The sequence below is a fragment of the Euwallacea similis genome, chromosome 24, assembly GCF_039881205.1.
Source record: "Euwallacea similis isolate ESF13 chromosome 24, ESF131.1, whole genome shotgun sequence".
Taxonomy (NCBI): domain Eukaryota; kingdom Metazoa; phylum Arthropoda; class Insecta; order Coleoptera; family Curculionidae; genus Euwallacea; species Euwallacea similis.
Window position 1 is genome coordinate 2,665,749 of NC_089632.1, and position 21,412 is coordinate 2,687,160.

The window sequence follows — 21,412 nt, forward strand, 5'->3', positions numbered from 1 at the left end:
TATGTTTTTTAGTTTTGCAAAAAAATCACTGAAAGTGTGAAAAAACCTGCAGTGAGAACATTAGTGGATAAAAGCTGTATTATTTAATTATCAATAACATACTTATTGGTTGTCACATATTAGTAGTCTTATTTGTGTTACGATAGGCAGCAAATAATTTGTTTTGACCACAACAATTAAGAGTTAGAAACTGACTGCTGTTGTTTCAAAAATTGAATTACATTTTTTTTTAAATTTTTCTCTGTAGTCCCTTTATATATATATTTTTTAACATATAACTTTTTTCTAATTCAAATTTTGTTCTTTTTCAAGGTTTTTGAGAAGGCACTAAAAATAGCAAATTATAGCCATAATTTATATAACTTTTTACTTTGGTGTACAAATCTTAAACTTTAGAATAATATTAAGTAAATTTTCATTACTTCCCTTTAACTACATATGGCAGGAATTGATTATACTCTTATTTTTCTGATGCTGCTTTTGTTTGAGCTTGTAATACTACTTGCAGTTTTTACAACCTACAGAATACATATACACAGTGAGCGTACACAAGTGAGCTTTTCAAAGATTAGTGAAAGGGTTTTTGAATGTAGCCAAGTTTAATTTACTAGGTTAAGTGTTGGAAAGTTTGAAGCTTCATGAAGCATTTTAGTGATGCGACTGACAGACCATAATTTTAATTTTTGTGTCATTTAGGTTGTAAGTTCATAATTGGCTAGTTTCTCAGTTCGTCTCACTAACCTTAAAAAGCCCATCCTGTATATAATAAGTTAAACAGGTTAATAGTTTATCTTAAGTATGTCTTAAGAAAGTACAAATATTAGCTCGACACTTGCAATTGATGAAAATTAAATTTTTGCATAAGTTGTCTTGCCCTTTTTTTTCCAAGAAGTTGACTTTGTTCTTTGGTACACCCTCATGTGCACCAATATTATTACTAGAACCAGGTTCGTACAACATCTCCAAATATGACAGCTTAGATGTAGTGACCTTATCTGGTAGGGCCTCTAGAATATATAGGCTTTAGTTGAACTAATTCTATGAGCAGATGAACGATGAATGAATAAATTTACAAATAAAGTTGGAGCATGCTTTAGATTTATATATTTTTCTTAAGACACTGGGGCAGTCGAATTTATTTTTTGATCGGATCCAGGTTTCTTTTGAAATGCCAACAACCTCCACTCGTCTACTTAAGTTAGAAACGCTCACAAATCTATAACAGTAATTGAATATTTGAAATCTGTCCTCATGCATGTATTTCAAACCTGTGAGCTGTTTAAAGCTTTCCCTTAACAGATTACCAATTGTGGAACAAAGTACTATTTATAACGTTAAAAAGGGCTTTTATTCCAGCCCTTATAAAAGGTCAATGTATGTAAATCCATCGCTCCAACAAACTCTACTCATGTGTGAAGCGTTATTGACAAGCGAAATTAAGAAAAAAAAATTACTGCTTGGCTGGATTCTTGAAATCTCGATTCGATTTAGATTGTCATTTCAATAAGTTTAATTGATTTTTTAAATAAGAATTTGATAAATTTCGCTATCTTTGTGAAGATATTTATTATCTCCAAATATCTCAATATGTACTAGCTAAGTCCCGTTGAAAATTAAATATCAAATTTAATAATATGGCAATTAAAATCGAATCGAGAATTTAAAAATTCTACCTTGGTTCTAGTTGCTCCTTATTTAACAGTTACGCAGGTAATTCGAGCACCCAGTGTGGCGATTTGATCTACTTTTGTAACGCAATCTAGTACACTGACAAAAACAGTGGTGCTTTACAGTTTTTTACTTTTTACTCTTTTTTATTTTGTCTAACACCGGAAAAAAAATTAAAATTAAAAAATATTTCAATTCCAAATAATTGACTGAAATTGATCTCAGTAAGAAAGTGAGAAAATGTTCTATTTGCGAATTTATTGGTTTAAAGTTTACTCCCTGTCTGGGCTGCCAAAGCAGACAATGTAGATAATAAACACTATTCATTTTACAGCATTTATAATTTATTGTATTGTTCTTCTACGATTTGAACTAAACAATGAGTCTAAAGAGTGAATCTAAAAACATGTTTTGTCCAATATAATTGGCTAATGATGTTTTTTCCAATTAGGTTCAACAAAAATCCCATCCTCACTTTCATATCTCTATAGAATTATGGCCCAGGTTCAAGGGAATTTTTAATTAGCATATCGATGTTGTAAAATTAGCAAATTCCACATATTCCATATTGTTTGTTTCTTCAGGTTTTATGGAAGAGATTTACGATATTTTATTTCGGAGTAAATAATGATTATATCAAAGAGTAAGTTCTAAAAGCCGCATCAAACGAGTATCATTTATAGAGAGAGGTTATAATAGTACGGTGAAGTAGTTATTTTGAATGGGAAGTGCAACGAAAAGATAATTGTAATATTAAAGAATTATTTAACGGAAGATCGTGCCGCCACTGGTAAATATCTTCGCCATCTTGCCATTTTCGTTGATCGTCGTTCGTGGTGCCGTTTGAGCAGACTCGTACTTCTCCGTCACTGCCCCTCCAAAACCCGATCTTCCATCTCTCTTTCCTGTGGCGCTGCTGTGCCGGAAGTATTACATAATATGGCCAAATAATGCTTAAAAAAATATAAGGTTGATCAAAAAGAACATGAAAATGAACTCCCCACGAACGGCACATGCAAATTTCTCTATTGCAATGCAATTTTTGCAGAATTTTCGTATTATCGAATTTCCGACACTAACGACATCTTCTATCAATATCAATATCCCGCATTTGTCATTGGGCTTGTAAGGCAAACGACTCGTTTCTGGCAATTCTTCCCATACGCCTGGGAATTTTTGCGTTAATTTGGTGAAATTTTTCGCAGTTGTTGGTGTCCGAGTGCCAGTTTACCGTTTTTTGGAAAATTTGCGTCCGCCTGGGCGCTTTTTGAAAAAATTGTTGCAAGTTGTCATGGCGGCGTTGGAGACCGACCAATAGGAGACGAGGATGCCATCATTCATGAGTGTTCTTTTTGGCTCAGGGTACGCGTTGGGTTTTGTCTTGCAAATTTCGGGCTGAAATCGTCGAATTTCCGAGCCAAACGAGTGCAATTCGACGATCGTGCATCGGCCCATCTGATTTATGGGGAATTTACCACAAACGAAAAGGTAAAATGGTAAAAAGGCCATTGTTGTCACGTGACGTGTTCGATTAGTATGGCGAAAGAGCTGAACGACAGCCGTGAGCAATTTTAAGTAAACTTTTGACATTCGTATTTGTATACAAGTTTGTTTTTGTAATATCCCACGTGGACCTGGACCATCTTATGACAGATTAACAGAGTGATGTCAACGAGAGGTGCGAAAAAGAGGGGACGCCCCCCTAAGGTACAGGTTTCAGAGAGGGCTAAAAAATTCCAAATACAATTCCTCAAGAAACCAAAATACCTGTTAAATTACCAGAAAAAGGAGGCAGATTCGCAGTCCAGTACCCCGTCGGCGTCCCGGGGCTCCTCCCCCTTGGAGAATGAGTCTCGTAGAAGTAGCACGAGAATTCGTGGTAAAAATGGTCACAGAGCAGGACGGAAAAGTGGGTATGCAGGCTCAGCTTACCAGCGTAGAGGCTACAACACTGGTTATGACTACCACGATTCTGAATACCATTATGGATCAGATTTTGGAGATGACGATAGTGACAAGAGTGAAGTTGAAGATGAAGTTCTCAGTGAGAGTGACATTGAGTCTGTAGGGGGTCACAGCAATGACAGTGATTTCTCATTGAGTAGTTACAGCACCTTAAGTGGCACCCCAAGAAAATCAAATTCCCAATTAAACAGGGCCCCCACACCCGAGCCATTGTGGCTTCAAAACAGGGAACTTCCTTTATTAAATTTACCAAAATCTTCAGAAGATCTTCTAGTCCCCAAAGAGCACATCATGAAAACTCTGAGTATATATGAGGTATTGAGACACTTTAGGAACTTGGTTCGTCTATCCCCATTCAGGTTTGAGGATTTTTGTGCCGCTTTAATGTGTGAAGACCAAAGTAGTTTGCTATCAGAAATCCATATAATGCTCCTAAAAGCTTTGTTAAGAGAGGAAGACTCACAGCAAACCCATTTTGGCCCATTGGATCAAAAGGATAGTGTCAATATTGCATTATATTTAATTGACAACATTACTTATCCTGAAGTCTTGAGGTCTTATGTGGAAAGTGACAAGTCATTTGATCCAAACGTACTGCAGGTGCTGAGTTCTACAGATTATCCCTTTACAGGGTTAGAAGACAGGATAAAAGTGCTTCAGTTCTTGACTGATCAGTTTTTGATTACTCACCCAATTAGAGAGGATCTGTTGAGTGAAGGTAAGAAAATTATATTTATTTGTAGGTGTTTATAACTAAGCTTTAGATCTATTACTTACAAATATGACTAGTCACATAATCAGCAATTTTCAAATTGTTTTGTATCCTTTGTTATGGTTTTCACAAATGGAGCTAACAGAGGTAGCATTGGGTAGTGGTAGAAAAATAAATACCTTATTTTTTGCTTTATAAGGGTCAAAATGTTTGTCTTTTCTAACACTCTATTGATAGATTTTAATTCTGTTTCTAATCATTTACAATTCTACAAGAAATTTGTGCTTTAAAGAATACCTAAATAAGCCAGAAAATTTATAATATATGTAAACATTTACATTCACAGATCCACAGACTTTTTGACAAACTCTTTGTTATTGATATGCAGTTTCCCATCTAATTTTATTTCACCCATCTTATTGATTCTCATTAATTTCTATTAATGTTATTTTTAATGCTAAATATTATATTTTGTATGCAAAAACCCCTCTAAAATTTATATAAAAACTTTTCCATATAAAATATTTTTCAAAAAACTATAATGTTGATTAAAAAATGATTTTGGTATTTTTTTATAGCAAAATCATGATTTTTGCCATTCTAGATATCTTTAAGCCTAGGCATTTTTATTTTTTCACTTGAAAAATTTCACAGAGATTATGATTTACCAGATCAAAATAACCATATTAAAACAGAAAATAGGTTTTGGTTAAAAAAAACCCTCAACTTATATTCCATGTATAGGATTATTCATCATACAGGGTAATTTATGGTCAATGATAGGTTAGACATTTATGAAAGATGGGATACACAATCTTTCTGAAAGTTGTGCTTGTAATTGGTCTTGCAAATGTTTTTTTTGTTGCTGCTTAACATTTTCAGCAATGTGACATCTTGTATATCATTTTATTTGTAGCTGGGTATTTCTTTAGTTCACTATATCTACCAGTATTCAAAACGTTAATGTTTTAATTTTTAATTAAAAATATGGCCCTAATAAAATCTATGTTACAATGTGACTCAAATTTGTGAAAAGCAGAAATTTTGGATATTATGTTAGAAAGATGCACAAATTTATTTGGGAAAATCCAAGGAAAAACATATATAAAATGTATTTTTTAATTTATACTAAATTCAAAATTAATCTAACTAATCAAATAGAGGACCTAAAAATTTTACACCAAGAAATTTTGACACCTTTTGTAGTCTGTTTTTCATCATGCACCATACTTGATCCAAAGTATATTAATTTACCATGTATTGGTTTCCTGCAAATTGCACAAAACATTTATATAATACTATAATATTATAATAACAATAAATTGAAAATATTATCAAATATGATGAAAAATAGAGAAAGCCACCTTTTAATTAAAAAAAAGGAAACATTTGTAAGCATTCTCACTGAGGCTCCAATCTACATCTCCACATTTAGATATGTCTGAATCATTGAGCCACATCTTCAATTGGGCCCCAAAACAAAAGTTGATGGTCAGTGCAAAAATTGTAATGGAAAAGTAGTTTTAGTTTTCTATCTCTTACCATAACTTGAAGGCAAAAAATCAGAAAATTTTGAATTTTCTGAAATAACTGAAAAACCAAAGATCATTTTGTAGATCCGTTTATACTGTGAAATCCCGTGAGTGCGTAACCTTTTTTCTATGCTGGACATCCTTGCCTTAAGCAGATAGTATATAAATAAATAAATATGATAAACATCCTAATATGCAGGATGTTTCAGAGTTGAAGTAACAAAAGCTTAGGGAAGATTTTGTTCAGTAAAATATGGAAAAAAGTTCATATGAACGTGGGTCTAAAAATGCTTCATTTCTGAGATACAGGATGTTACATTTTTTTAAAATTTAGTTTTTATTAATAGCTTAAAAAAGTTTGAGTCGATTTAAATGAAATTTTTATGATTTATTAAAAGAATTATCTGACATCTGCTGGACCAACTAGATTTGATGCAGAATTTCCAAAGGCGTACCCAGCGAGCAAATTGGTTTTTTTTAACAAAAAAAATATCACCCTTTACTTTTTTTTGCAGTTTTCATTTAATGTTCAGATAAACTCACTAAAAATACATTTTCGCCTCTTGACTTTATTTAGTGCCTCACTTAGTTTTCAAGAAAACATTACAATATCCTACCTTGGCATGTCTCTAAACACCATAAGGAAAAATAAAAATGCTAAAGAATTATTCAAAAATATATTGCAATATGTCCAATTTATAAAAATTTTTAAAAATTCAAAATTCTGGAGCAAATCTAATTGATCCAGCAGATGCCTAACAATTGTCTTAATAAACCATAAAAATTTCATTTGAATCGGCTCAAACTTTTTAAAGCTATTAATAAAAACTAAATTTAAAAAAAACTTAACATTCTGTATTTTCGGGCCCATGTTCATATGAACTTTTTTCCATATTTTGCTGAGCCGAATCTCGCTTAGGCTTTTGTTACTTCAACTCTGAAATACCCTGTATACATATATATGTATGATATGAATGATAATATAAGACGCGCACAAATGACTTTTAGGTCTTATCGTTCGATCTTACCACAATGGAGAAAATTGCAATTTTCCATTTTTCAGATTTTCCCTTTCCGGGAAAGGCGCAGATTTTCTTGCAACTTTTGCAACGTCAAGGGATGTGTCTCATCCATACCGAGCTTTCAAAAGGAATAAATTAATTTTTTCAGTAGCATCGCTCGTTTCGCTAGAAAATGTAAAATACTGGATTTTGGGAAAAATCTTAAACGTACTGTGTTGTAAAAAATGCGTTTACCAAAGAAAGTGGTGCTGTAACGTAATACGGCGTCAACCATTCTTACCGTTGACGTTTTATAGCGACCGCTATATTACGACCCCCTTTCCTAGGAAACACCCTAGTTATTGGCTATTAGAGTAAGTAAAAGATAAATGTTAATATTTTAAAAAATTTTCGCTGGATTATATAAGAAGTAAGAGGTAATTGTGGAGATGAATGCTTTCGCGTTTCTTGACAAATTTAGTCAGTGCGTAGGTATTAAGGGGCATTACTTTGGGTATTAGTAGGTATTTATGGAAACCATGAAATAAAACCTTGAAGAACGGTAAATATCGTACTTATTGAGTAGGCATTAACACAAATTTAAGTACAAATATACGGCGCGTCTGTGTCTTTAACTCCACAATCGATAACACACTACTTCACGTATCGCATTATTATTGTAAGACAAGCGATGAGCGGTTAAAAAATAAGCAAATGAATCTAAAAATAGTTAAACCTCTCCTTCAGGTTTAGCTGCGGTGCCTCAGACTAACAAACAGGGTTGTCAGGTGGTAGATACTTAACGCTTTGGAGATAAAATATCAAATCCACATTTATCACTCATGTAGAATTTTACACAGCTACTTAGCATGCAAGTGTCAAGACATCGTGCCGGGGTTAACATGACTGCTGGTTTGGTTCATCTTTCCTGTAGACACCTCGATGTTAACCCTCTAGAAGGATTCTTTTTACCGCAAAGATTCTTTTGTACCATCAGATACAATCAGTCTCTGTAGTTGATTGGGGTACCACATTCTATTGTGGACTTTTCCATGTATTCCGACCGTGAGCAAGCGGGAAACCGTAACCATCATTGGACATTTTGACATTAACATCAGAGGCGTAATCTTCGTCAGTGCAATCAACAATATCTACGTTTATGAATTTTGAATTCACTATTTTGTTCATAATTTCCATTATTCGAGATTCTACTCACTTGATTCACTGCGAAAGAAATATCCGGCTGACTTGACGTTGCTAGGGAAATTAAAGATCCAACCATTTTACAATAAGGCTGTTCTTTGTTGTACACGGAGTCACCCACTGGCAATGCTAAAGGGGTGCCAGGATCAGCGAGAATGGTTATGGATTTCGCATCCATCGGATTAGATTTATCGAGCAGTTTAGCAATATACGGTTGTTGATGCGCCAAGACTTCACGACCACTCAAGCCCTCTTCAATGGCCCAGTCCAATAAATTGCAGTTTGATATTGTTTAAATGCACTGTTCTTTTCGTTGTGAAATCTTGACTAGTTCATTCATTGCACTGTTCAACTCGGACGTTAACAGTGTCCAAACACGGACTGATCTGTTTTTGGTTGTCTCAGGTTAAATTTGTGAAGGAACGTCACAAGCTTGGGCATCGACGTCTTGAAGATTACTTCAGTTTGCACACTAAATTTGTCTTTTGCTCATTTGCAAATCCAGTGGCAAGCTTTTGTTGATCACCTTAAAAGAATGCCGTGTGCACATACGGTTGTTAAAGCGAATAAAATGCGGGTTGAATGGTTTTCTTGTGCAAACCCGTGCGCAGCAAGGCGAACTTTGTTATGTAATACAGCAGGTTAGTTTCTACAGGAAAAACCTTTACTTATTGTCAAGCGCTTCCCAGTCATTTTGCACCACCTAATGTTCATTTTAAGAGCATCCATTTTTTCTTCCATCGATCGATGCTACTTTCTAGAATCTTTATTACATTTTATAGCATCCTCATGTCAGGCTGGCTTAAAAATTGCTCAACACTTTGACACTGCATCGAAATATCTGACAGGGTAGGGAAACTTGGCTCTATTAAGTACTAGGTTGTTCGGAAAGTAATTTCGTTTTTTTATGTGAAAATGAATGACAGTTTTCGTATAATAAACAAATGCTTTATTAAATTATATATTGGCCGTTCTGGTCCAACACCTTTTGCCATCTTTCTGGTAGTAGCATAATTCCACGCTCATAAAATTTTTTGTCTTTGCTGGCAAAAAACTGATCGAGGTGGTTTTTGACCTCTTCATTTGAGATGAAAGTTTTACCGTCTAAAAAATTTTGGAGTGACCGGAACAAATAATAATCCGATGGTGCCAGGTCTGGAGAATATGGTGGGTGTGGCATTGTGTCCCATTCAAGCTGTAAAAGCTTTTGGCGAGTGACCAAACTTGTGTGAGGTCTCGCGTTGTCTTGGTGAAACACTACACCTTTTCTGTTGATTAGTTCGGGTCTTTTCTGTTGAAGTGCATCCTTCAGTTTGTCCAGCTGCTGGCAGTAGACTTCCGAATTAATCGTTGTGTTATCCGGTAAAAGCTCAAAAAAAACGATTCCTTTAAAATCCCACCAAACAGACAGCATCACCTTTTTTTGGTGAATATCGGCTTTGGAAATGGTTTGAGTCGATTCATCTTTTTTGCTCCATGACCTCTTGCGTTTGACGTTGTTGTATACAACCCATTTTTCGTCCCCAGTAATGATGCGCTTCAAAAACGGATCATTTTTGTCACGTTTGAGAAGCGAATCGCAGACGTCAATGCGGCGACACAGATTTCTCTCTGTGAGAACATGGGGAACCCATATATCGAGCTTCGAGGATAATCCCAGGCCTTTCAAGTGGTCATAAACTGTTGAATTCGATAAATTTAACTTCAATCCGATCTCACGTGTTGTTATTCGACGGTTCGCATCAACTAATGCCTTTATGGCGTCTTTATCAGCTTCAACCGGCCTTCCCGAACGTGGTGCATCTTCGACATCAAAATTGCCAGATCGAAATTTAGAGAACCAGTTCTGACACTGGCGTACTGTCAACACACCTTCTCCATACACATCGGTCAATTTCTTTCTGGCTTGAACAGCATTTTTACCCTTTCTGTAGTAAAACAGTAGGATATGTCGAAAATGCTGCTTATCGCTCTCCATATTTAAAAGGGCACCAACCAAAAACTACTGCGTAGAATTAATTGAAATGTTTCACACACAAGCCTTGTTATATGAGCTCTCAAAGCATATAAAAATTATATGGCTTAAGTGTGAGGTTAAGTGCAAAAAAATACCATTAAATCCTCTGTCGGGAAAAAACGAAATTACTTTCCGAACAACCTAATAGATGACATCTTTCTTGAATTTTGTCTGCTGCTGGCAAGTACTCTTCACAACGTAAGATCGTCACTGTTAGTCTCCACTGTGTAGTCATCTCCTGGACTATTTCTGGTACTGCTTTTTCGCCCTGGTTTTGGACAAACGAAACAAAGCGAAGAACGAAGTTTTTTTTTCAGATATCAATATTTCATTCTCATTGAAATTTAAGTTGTTGCTGATTTCTATTTTCCTTCTAATTGGACTCGGGCCTACATTTTGAATAATAACCGTCATATCCAACAAATAGCAATTTCTTAGATTTTCGATACCATTCCTTGGACTAATGACGTACTTCACGGTTAAACCAGAGTCAAATTATTATATAATATGAATGTAATTGAGCTGTTACCACAAAAAAAAAACATAAAAACTATCGATAGTTATCAGTATTACGCAAAAAAATACCAGCTCTTGCATTAACATCAAACTTTGCCGCATTTGTGTAGTAAAATTTGGTGCCGATTCATCAAATTTTGGGATGTTGACACGAAAAAAAGTTGGCCGTAGTTCAGGGCTGTCAGAATCCTCAATTTAGGCAAGAGTCTTCTGGTTTTGTCATGAAACTCCCCTAAAATCTCTCACATTAGTTTTTCCTCGTTTTGTACTATGCATTCCCGACTCGATAATTGGCAAACTGGTTGATATTTGTGCTGAAATAGAGCTACTACTAGCATCTAGAATAAGCTTACTAACTTTTCCTCGGTAAAGGACGGGACAATCCCTTTTTTGCCTCCTGTGTCCCAATATCTCCTCCAGATTTAATTAGGGGTAGCAAACTAACATTTAACGAACTGTGGTTTCATCATTGATATTTTGTTTCTTATAGCGTCCCAACTATGGGTATAACTCAAAAAATGAAACTTAACCCATTAATCCACTGACTGTGAACTTTAAATTTCCCTAATATGCATACCAAAACTTCAATCCGTCTTTTTTTGAATGCCCTAAAAATCATTTGTGTGAAAATGAATGGCTTCAGGGAACTTTAATGCTGTTAAAATAGCCATTTTTGTTAAAAGCATTGAACATATACAGAGGGTCCTAGAATCATTTTTGCAAATGATAATTGGTCCTGACAGAAACTATACAAATTTTGATTTTTCTTCCTAAGTTTCGTTCCAACCCTTTATAATACAAATAAAAGAAATCATTTTAAAATGGAAAAATCCATTTAAGACTTCAAAAATGACCTAAAAAATACGTTGGTCCGTTTAAGATGACAAACCAACCGTATGAGTTATCTGCAGTTAATCCTTTTTGAGATTTGAAAATGTAAACCGACTTGACTCAATTTAGTAAGAGCAAATCGACACGTGATTTTACTAAGATATGTCACATGGAAGCGATGCCTTTCGTCAATGATGCTTTGGAAATAAAACAATAATGCTTGGGTTCTCAGTATTAATGGCGTGTCCGGTTTTTTCCCGCTTTGCTTGCCAAAAATGTGAGACTTTCGTACTGATATCTTCAACGTTCGAATTCTTATACTTTGAACTCTACATCAAAAAGGTATTCTGCAAAAAAGTCGAACCTAATCATTTGCGAGATATTTTTAATTAAGTTTTTCGGTATACTGCTAAGAATTTGTGAATATTAATTCATTGAATGCTTGCATTACAAGGTAGACCTTGAAATTAATAAAATATCACGCTGACGCTATTTTTGACATTTTTACTGGCGTTTGCAATTTCAATAATTAGTCATAACCGTACTACCTAACATTGTGAATGTTATCGATTTCATACATACTTACCTGTGTATTGTTCATTTCTAGTGCCTATGCATTATGACGACCACTGCAGAGTCTGCCATAAACTCGGCGATCTCTTGTGCTGCGAAACTTGTCCCGCAGTTTATCATTTGAATTGCGTGGATCCTCCTTTGGTCAATGTACCTGAAGAAGACTGGCAATGCGGTATCTGTCGATCACACAAAGTGTCCGGGGTGGTAGACTGTGTGCTGGACATCGAGAAGCAGGGCCAGTTATCTAGGCAGGATCCTTTGGGTTACGACAGACATGGAAGGAAATATTATTTCTTGTGCAGAAGAATTTTTGTGTAAGTATTTTCCATAGATTTTTTGAGTTTGTAGTAGTACACCTAATGGTTAAGTTCCTATATGTAAAGGTTAAAATCATGTATTACCTTTGATGCTTGAGATTCAGACTCTGGGTGGATATTAATCGCTTTTCATGTATAGAAAATACATATTTACTAATTAGAAATAAATAGATATTTTTCTCTTTCATTATACAGTGAAAACCAGGAGGGAGAAGTGTGGTACTATTCCACAAAACTACAATTGGAAGAATTATTCAAAGTGTTCAGTAAAGACGATATGGAGAGTCAGTTATGCCGAGACTTTGAGGAATACAAAGAGGAGATTATCAGACAAATGGAACTCACCGAAAAATTGACCAATCAACTGAAAGCGAACAAAAAGACGTATTTTGATGCCGAACATGCGGCTATCTTGAAAGCTATCAAAGAGCGGGAAGAGAAGTTGCTCGAAGAAAAGAAGGAGAAGGAGCGTCAGGATGCTGAAGATATGGTAGCGAAAATGCATGAAGAAACAGCAGATGTTCCATCTGTGGTACACAGCGAAACTGTAGCCACCACCACGGATGTTCCTGGGGATAAATCCCTTGAACAATCCCCTACTAATAAATCTTCATCAGAAAAAGAAAATGTAGAAGATGAGGATGAGAAAAACAAAGATATAATTACGAGATCAAAAACTGGTTCCTTATTACCGAGGAATTACAATTTGGACGATTTTAAACGAAAATCCAATGAGGATAAGGACGACTCTCGGCTCACGCGATTAAAATCAAATCAAATGGCCAACGGTACATACCTTTATAAACTAGGAATGGAAAACACGTTCAAAAGTTACGTCAACCAATTTACGACCAACATAATCGCCCTTAACAAACCCCAAAGGAATGAGGAAAGGGATAAGAAGCGTCATTTATCGCACAAATTCTCTCTCACCCCAGCCTCAGAATTCAAGTGGATTGGTGGCACTAATGGTTCAAGAGTACTTATGGTAAATACTTTGAGACACAGCATTTTACAACTAGAACAGGTTATTCAATCCCCATATATGCATCCCAATTGGCACTTGGTCCGCAAGCATTGGTTGAATGCAGTGGGCAATTGCCAGGCTCCGAGAGACTTCGCTAAAGCTTTGATAGTGCTGCAGGCCTGTATTAAGCCTATTTGTTTCGCCAATGTTTGGCACGATCAATTGGGACACACCAAATTGATCAGGATTACCGCTCAGGAAAGGGAAGACCGGAAGAAGATTGAAAAACGAGAGAAAAAGGAACGGGAAGAAGAAGAAGAAAGAAATCGCCTGTTATGCGCCAGTAACTATGTGAAATATACTATGGGGTTCAAACATCAGTTATGGAAGCAGAAAGGGGAAGAGTACAGAATTCACGGAAGGTGGGGGTGGTTGTGGATTAGAATACCTAGAAATTTTAAACATATAGATTCTAAGAAATTAGGTCTTGCTGGAGACCCTCAAAGATTTATGCTCCAGATTAAGGATAAATCTGGGCAAAAGAAAATCGTGTCTTTGAGCCCTAATATGTACAAGTACTTGATGAATAAGCTGAAGAACCGTGAGAATCCATTAAGCGAAGAACAGCAGAAGGAAGTCAGTGAGGCGGACAAAAAAATTGAAGAAACCTTTCCGGAAGTTTTGAAAAATATCGAAATTGTCCCGATAATAAATGAGTTTGAAGAAATTGATGTCTCGAAAGCTTTGACCACACCTGGTCGTTTGCTATACCCAAAAGTGGCTAAAAAAAGTGTCCTGGACGAGTTACTTGCCAGAAGATTGCAGTTGAAAATTTTGGAAGAGAGGAAGATCGCTCAGAGCAAAGCCGGTGAGCAGCAGCAACCAAAGGAGGAAGAACACATCGAGGTTGAAGCGGAAAGCGAAGTTCAAAGCGAAGGAATCGAAAAGCAATTGAATAACATGCTTTCTGGAAAAATGCCAGCCGGTACTCCTGTAGTGAATCGAGAAATCATTAACAACATTGCCAAAAGTATAAACAGTCTAAGAACACAATATGCAGCTATATCTAAGGTAGCCAAAGATTTCCAGTGCTACTCCCGCGGGTGTAACTCTGCAAGTAGTCACCAGCTGGAAAACACTTGCTATTCTCCACTATGCATGCAAAGAGTAAAAATCCGAAAAGATCTCTTAACTTTACTAAGAAAAGCTAACATAGCATCCAACAGTCCTCTTAAAATCAATGTAAAGAATAGCCAACCAACAACTTCTGTAAAAAAACCTTCTATATTGGAGCAAACTTTGAAAGGACCACACGGAGCTACGACTAATAAAGAAATTGAAGAAGAGAGGAGGAACAGTAATGCTAACATTTGTAAGGATTTGGTTAATGCTGTTTTAACTGCTGAGAGTGCAGAAGATGAGTCCAAGCAAAATGTCTATATCCCCGTCAAAGAATCTGAGAAAAAAATCGAGGAGGATGTAAAATATGAATGTAAAGAAGAAGTTAAAAATGAGCCAAAATTAGAAGCAATGGAAGAAGGTGATTCGGATCTCAAAGACGAGCCAATGGATATTGATGTGACCTGCACCTCTTCTCTGATTAAAAAGAAGCCAAAATTAGAAGACGAAGGCGACTTAGATATCAAGGGTATGACACCAGAAGCTATCAAAGAAATGATTTTGGGCTCAAAATCAGACATTACTCAAATAGTAACAGTGACCACTACTTCACTGACTACAACGAAATCAACTGATGGCAGGATTAAAACAATCAGTGCCGTCCAGACTAGCTCTAATTCCGTTACAATGCAATCGGCAAATGGAGCAGGACGAAGCATAAAAACGACAAAAACTGCCACTTATACTGCTCAGCAAAATCGGCGGTTTTGCGGCTATAAAGTCGGAGTTAAACGTGAAGAGAAAGTGGTTAAAACCGAGCACGCTGAAGATGGCAGTGAAAGGGTTTATTCAACATCTTCCACGGAAGGGAAAATATTTCTTAAAAGGTTGCCCAATCAGCTAGATTTAAGACGTAAGAAGCGCCAGGTTGTTAGATATCCTGCCTGCTCCACTTTCCAAGCCCGGAAAGGAGTTCTTTCTCTCTTAGTCCTCCCTAAACACGATGCTAGAAAACTGGCCCGAAACGCTGGAAGAATGCAAATGTGCGGATACAACATTTTAGCCAAACAAAACAACTCAGTATGGCCATACCCTTGTGCTAGACCCCTCTTTAAAACCTGCTGGGTATATCGCACAGTTAATTTAAAATCACTAGCAGCTACAGCTATGCAATTGAGGATATTGTGGGCAACTTTGCGGTGGGACGACATGCACACTAAACCACCCAACACCGAGGGCAAGCACCAAATCACCACGGAGACCGAGATTCTCTCGTTGGAGTTATTGAAACATCGCCATGTTGGGCAGTTCATGGAGAAGACACAGTATTTGAGGCGAAAGGTGGTTATTCCTTTAGAATTGCCCAAAACTGTGAGGGAGGTGACGTCGATTCGGAGCGGATTGAGGAAGAGGAAGAGGCCCGAGTCGCCGCAGTGCATGGATCCACAGGTGACGGAGGAATGGGTGGATGAGGACAAGTTGGAGTTGTGGGAGATCAAGCAGTATGGAGAGAAGTAAGTTGTTTGTATTGTTGTGTATTTATTAACGATGGGGGATATGAGGCCATAAACGAATTGAAGGGATTAATGCATGAATTGAGGCATGAACGGGTTAAAGACCTAATTAAGGAACGAGAATTTTCTGGATGTTACATAGGTAAAATACTCCTCTATAAAAGCACAACTTTGTCGATGATTTACGGGCATTTACTATTTACCATCAAACAGCTGACAATGGCAATAGGTAACAAATGGATTTGCCCAAAATATGCTTGATATTTCAATGCCTACTCAAGACTTTTTTTAATGATCACCCGTTATAACTAATCACTCCATATGCGTGTCGTATTTCTACAAGTGTGTCGGAAATTACTCTGGAATGGGAAACCTGCAGTCCTTGATTGTTTCCGAATTCCGCAAATGTGAATCTAGCTGTTTCGTACGTCCTATTCCATAGTAATAGATGATTCACGAGAGATGACGATGACGTGACAAGAGCTCGAAGTGAGCTGACACATACAATTTAAATAGTGCATCAATATACTAAATTTAAAAATTGTCAGACAAAATTGCTATATGTATGTTTATTAGACGTGTGTATGGTTATTGTGTCTAAAAAATGTCCAAACCAACTTAGACAGACTAAAAAGAGACAACACCTTAACAATTATCATGGACGGTCATGGACGAAACATGGACAGACGTGAAAGGACATGATAAACGTTCTGCCTTTGGAGTTCTCAAATATTAAGGTTTATGGCCGCATTGCAGTGTAGTAGATTCGAAAGTAGTGTCAACAGTTGTCATATTAATGTACTGACATGTTAGAAGCTCTGAAACGTGTTAGCAATTATTAAAACCTGAAATTACTAACTAAACTAAAGGCATTTGATATATTGGAGTGAATTCAAAGATTTTCAATTCCGTTTGGCTGCATTCATGTTTTTTGTAAACATCATTATTTATTTGTTTTACCCCATGCTTTTACCATCCTTATTAACCCCTTGCCTTGTGTGTGTTCAAACAGGATCGAAAAGGCTAATCAGCAAGTTGTAACTAGGAGCCGGACCGGCAATCTGCCGCCTCCGCGACCCTCTATACAGGCGCCCGTGGAAGCTTTAGAACCGAGCAAAGTGGCGGTCACTAATAAAGCCACTCCTGAGGAAATAAAGGAGAAAATGGAGCAGCAATTGCGCATGCAACGTGCTGCCCATCAGCAGAAAAGAGCGTTGGAAGTAAAGAATCTCAACGTGAAGAACCCAGTTGAAATTGGAACTCCGACTACAGCTATTTGTAAGTCAAGTTGGGCATTTGCTAGTTTGTTTCTTTTATATAGGGTGATTCAAAAAATTTTTACAATCTTCAGGAAATGATCGTTGGCATTATTTTAAAGGAAAGTTCTACTAAATAACACTTACTGACCTTGGTAGTATCGTTACCAAGATGTTTGAGTTTTATTAGCATATCACTCAATTTCTTCAAAAGAAACAAAATTTATTTTTCAGTTTTCGTATAATGTGGTTTAAAAAAGTTTTCTTTAATTGCTTTTTGTATTACTCTTAAATTAATCACTAAGTTGGTTAGGGATTATATTGCATAACAAGAAACTTGTAACGAGGTCCTGGGATATGCCTACTGCTAAACAAAGTCTTTTTATAGTGGCGACGTTTTAGGACTCGACAATAAACAAAAATGATTTTGGAAAAGACTAAGAATTATCTTTTTTTTTTTCAAACATATTCAGTTGCATGGTAGTATGAGCGTTAATAGTAACAGAATCGCATCTTGAAGATTTTCAAATTATTTTAGACTCACTCTGTAATGTATCATAGGGAGTCTTTTTTGGAGTGTTATCAAAGAATTTGTGTAACGTATATTTCTTTTTAAAAGCCACCGCTACTTCCACATCTAGTACATCTGCTACTAGTTTGGAAAAGCCGTGTACTACGACTAGTACAAATTCTTCCTTAAAACCGATTCAACCTAAAGGTAGGATTGATTGTTAGTCTACTTTGTATATGGTTGAATGTCTATTTAATTTTAATTTTTCCGCTCAGGCATTGCATGTAATTTTGTTTCTGTTCTTGTTTTCGTGCATATCTTTGGTTTAAACTGCAGTTATTCAGCTGTCGATTTTAAGCAATCTTGGTAATTGTAATGTCACCTTAGATATATCGGCCTCAATGTCTAATATGAAGTTATTATCATTTTTGGCGTCATTGGGATACAGAATTGTCTCACTTGAATTTAAATATTCGAGTGTTTGATCTATGTCCAAGTCTCGCATTTCTTTAAGCCTGGTTTATTCTTAACGTTTTAGTTTTGCATGATCTCATAAAACTACCAACTAACCGTGAAGGTTGCATGGCAGGCGTGATAAAAACAAATTTATTCGAGAATTAGAAATCAAACGGAGACGTATAAATTTGTTTATGAGAAAAACCTTTTTTACTCTTACCTTTACCTTTACCCTTGTACAACTGTTAAATACCGCTAAACAACTTCAAGATGCCACCGAGTGGATCTCTTGCATTTCGTAGGAAGGGAACTCTTACTTCCCCATATGCACCTTGTACTATACAAATCGAAACTTTGTTTTTTTCATCCATCATTCAACATCCCCTACGTTTACTTCTAGACCAAATTGTAGTACGCTTGAGATGCCGTGGCCACCGAGGGATTTTTAGGAAAGTGCATTTTTTTAAAATGACAAATTTCAACTTCGGAACGCCACTGCTTGGCGCCCTTATCCGACTAACTTCGGAAGGGCCGCGTTGAAAAGCCCAAATATTCCTCTTTAAATTGCCTTTAGTGCCAAACAATTTATAGGCAACTTCCATCTTATCATGACCCTCAAAACTCAATACTATACAAAATTCTATGAAAACTGCGACGTATACCTCAAATAGGGAAAAGGTATACATATTATCCTCCCGTATTACGTTCGGATAACAAGACTGATACAAATTGTGCGTCTACACTATTCATATTTTAGTTTTTTTCAGCCAACTTGTGTGCCATCTTGTTTGCACACGCAGCTTTAGGCCCTCTTTCACAAGTTAGTCAGACCAAATTTACTTTATGCAAAACATCACGTTTTCTGTCTACATGCATCATTTTGTTGTATCTGGTATGATCATGCAAGACTGATGATATTAAGTTACTCATGTAGACCAGGCTTTAGACAAACCTACAATCAATCTCACAACCTTTTTAGCCATACCAAAACCTATCAAAACATTTATTAATCCACGAGAGACTCGACACAATAATGGCGAATTCGGGGATTCCAAAAAGTGCACTAAGGACAGCGAATGCTATCTGTGTCTGCCTAACATTACCTTACATCGTAATAAAGCAAGGACAGTGAAAAGTCGGCCATAATAGTGCACTGGTGTGGGTGCCCGAATAAGCCATTACCTTTTTTTTCAAGTTCATTGATTTGCTTTTTTTCAAGTGTCTTCCGCCGATGGTACCATGAAGCTTGTGAAGAATTTGGTGGTTCCAACGCAGTCTGTGGTTAGCGGAAAGAATACTTTGACTTCGTTGCTGACCAGCAGCAGTAAGTTAGCGGGTAGACGTATTTTGATGACCAAAGGACCGGACGGAACGACACGCGTGGTCGCTGGGACTCCGACCAGTAACTTTGTGACAAAAAGCCCCCTGCAAACCTCGCAACAACAGAGCCTGATTAAGTTACAAACGACCAGTGGTCAAACACTGCATCAGGTGGTGACTCAGCCGAAGCCACAATTAGTGCAGCAGCAAGCTCAAGGTATATAAGAATTTCAAGTTAAAATTTATAGATTTTAGTTTATGAATGTATTATATGAAAGTATAGTAAAAGTAACCCCAGGCGGGTTTCCAACTAAACAAATGCACACGTTGTTCATGCAGTCAGTGGATGGTCAAAATCATAACTGTACACTGGACAGGGTTCGCTTTTTCCGACAAGCGGAATACTTTTGAAGTTTTGTCGAGCGATCGCTTGGATTTGCTTAAACTATAAATAGAGAAAAACTTATATAGGGGGTGTGGGCTCGTATTTTGAGAAATTATGATCGATAAAATCCCCCTCGTTTTCATTTCTTATTGGTTCTCCTTGAGGTGTTGGAATATTAAGTATACTTCCTATCCTATAGCACGGTCTATTTTCCCACATTGAACACACATTTTCTCCTCCAACTTGATGTCACGATTTTCTTACATTGGATTACCTAATGCAGTATCCTCAGCTCCAACGACGGTCAACGCGACTGCACCAATTTCCACACCGACTAAAGACCCGCAGCGCGTTCAAATCATGCGCACACCAGATGGCCGAATCACCGTCAAGGGCCTAATGCCCGGCCAACAGCTTGTCCAATTTCCGGACGGCAAACTGCAGGTGCTCACCAGCACTCAAGTGAATGTCACCACAGCAGTTACTACTCCAGTCGCCTCCCCTAAACCTGCCTTGACCAGTACACCACTGAAACAGCAACCAGTCATTAAACCTGCCGTTACTCCTTCTACCCCAGCAGGTAAACTGACGCAGTTGAAACCTATCAACTCCTTGCCTCAGAAGGTGCAAGCACAGTCGCAAGCAGTAGTCGGGCAAACGGTGCTCAACGCGAAAAATCACCTGATTAAGCCACAGGGAGCGCAAGTTTTGCAGAAAGTTGCTCAGGCCGGTAGTGGCCATCAACAGGTGGTGCAGCAAGTGGTAGTAGGAGCAAATCAGGTCATTTCCACGCAAGGAGGACAACAAGTGAGTGATTTTTTGTATGTCAGAGACGACATAACGTTATTGACATTCGCTTTTCTGAGTTGTTTCTCTAAACATTTTCTTCAATTCAGACAGGTAATTGCTTTTTTACTCTTCAGGTGATAACGAATCAAATAGTAGTGAACAATCCGAATTTGGCCCAACAATTAGCGTCTGGAAAAGTCCAAGTAGCGACCGTTAATGGGCAACAGGTCCTGATCAGGCCGACGGGTACTAATCAGGCCCAGGTGATAGCCCAACTGACACCAGGCAATATCACCCAGACCCTTCACACTGCCAGCCAAGTCGTTCCATCAGTGCCCACAACGCCGTCGAAAGCAGCGACACCCCCGGAAAATCAAAACACCTCGCCTCAGATATCGGTAAATTTATTTTATCTTTTAATTCTTCATTTTTTTCTATGTAATCTTAAATTTGTTTTCCAGCCGACTCAAATCATAACGAAAACTGCTACCACCCCGGCTCAAACACCACAGAAAACCGCTCAGCCATCGACAGACAATCAAATCGACAAAGTAACAATGGACCACCTTTTGGCCGGTCAACCGCCTGGAACGGTCATAAAGTGCGTCACGGCGCAAGTAATTCAGACGCAACAGGGGCCGAGGATAGTGTTGCAGGGCTTGCAGGGGTCGGATTTCAGCCCTCAGCAGTTGGCGGCTGTGCAGCAACAGGTCAAGCAACAGTTGCTTAAAGGTCAGTTCCATTTTTATGATTTTGC

The 21,412-nt window shown here is 37.3% G+C and overlaps 1 protein-coding gene across 5 annotated transcripts in view; it reads left to right on the forward strand.

Moving 5' to 3' along the window:
- Positions 1-2,656: 2,656 nt before the first annotated feature.
- Positions 2,657-21,412, forward strand: part of E(bx) (nucleosome-remodeling factor subunit NURF301 E(bx)) — a 31,965-nt gene continuing 13,209 nt past the window's right edge. Inside the window, exons 1-9 of one of the 5 annotated variants that reach the window (XM_066402095.1) lie at positions 2,657-4,351; positions 12,053-12,335; positions 12,534-15,938; positions 16,984-17,216; positions 17,814-17,912; positions 19,381-19,698; positions 20,150-20,673; positions 20,790-21,053; positions 21,117-21,387. In XM_066402095.1, the coding sequence (XP_066258192.1) occupies positions 3,334-4,351; positions 12,053-12,335; positions 12,534-15,938; positions 16,984-17,216; positions 17,814-17,912; positions 19,381-19,698; positions 20,150-20,673; positions 20,790-21,053; positions 21,117-21,387 (6,415 nt within the window). In that variant the 5' untranslated portion in view covers positions 2,657-3,333. Of the gene's footprint in view, positions 4,352-12,052; positions 12,336-12,533; positions 15,939-16,950; positions 17,217-17,813; positions 17,913-19,380; positions 19,699-20,149; positions 20,674-20,789; positions 21,054-21,116; positions 21,388-21,412 lie in introns of all 5 variants that reach the window. The other 4 variants (XM_066402093.1, XM_066402094.1, XM_066402092.1 and 1 more) reach the window with 4 other exon arrangements.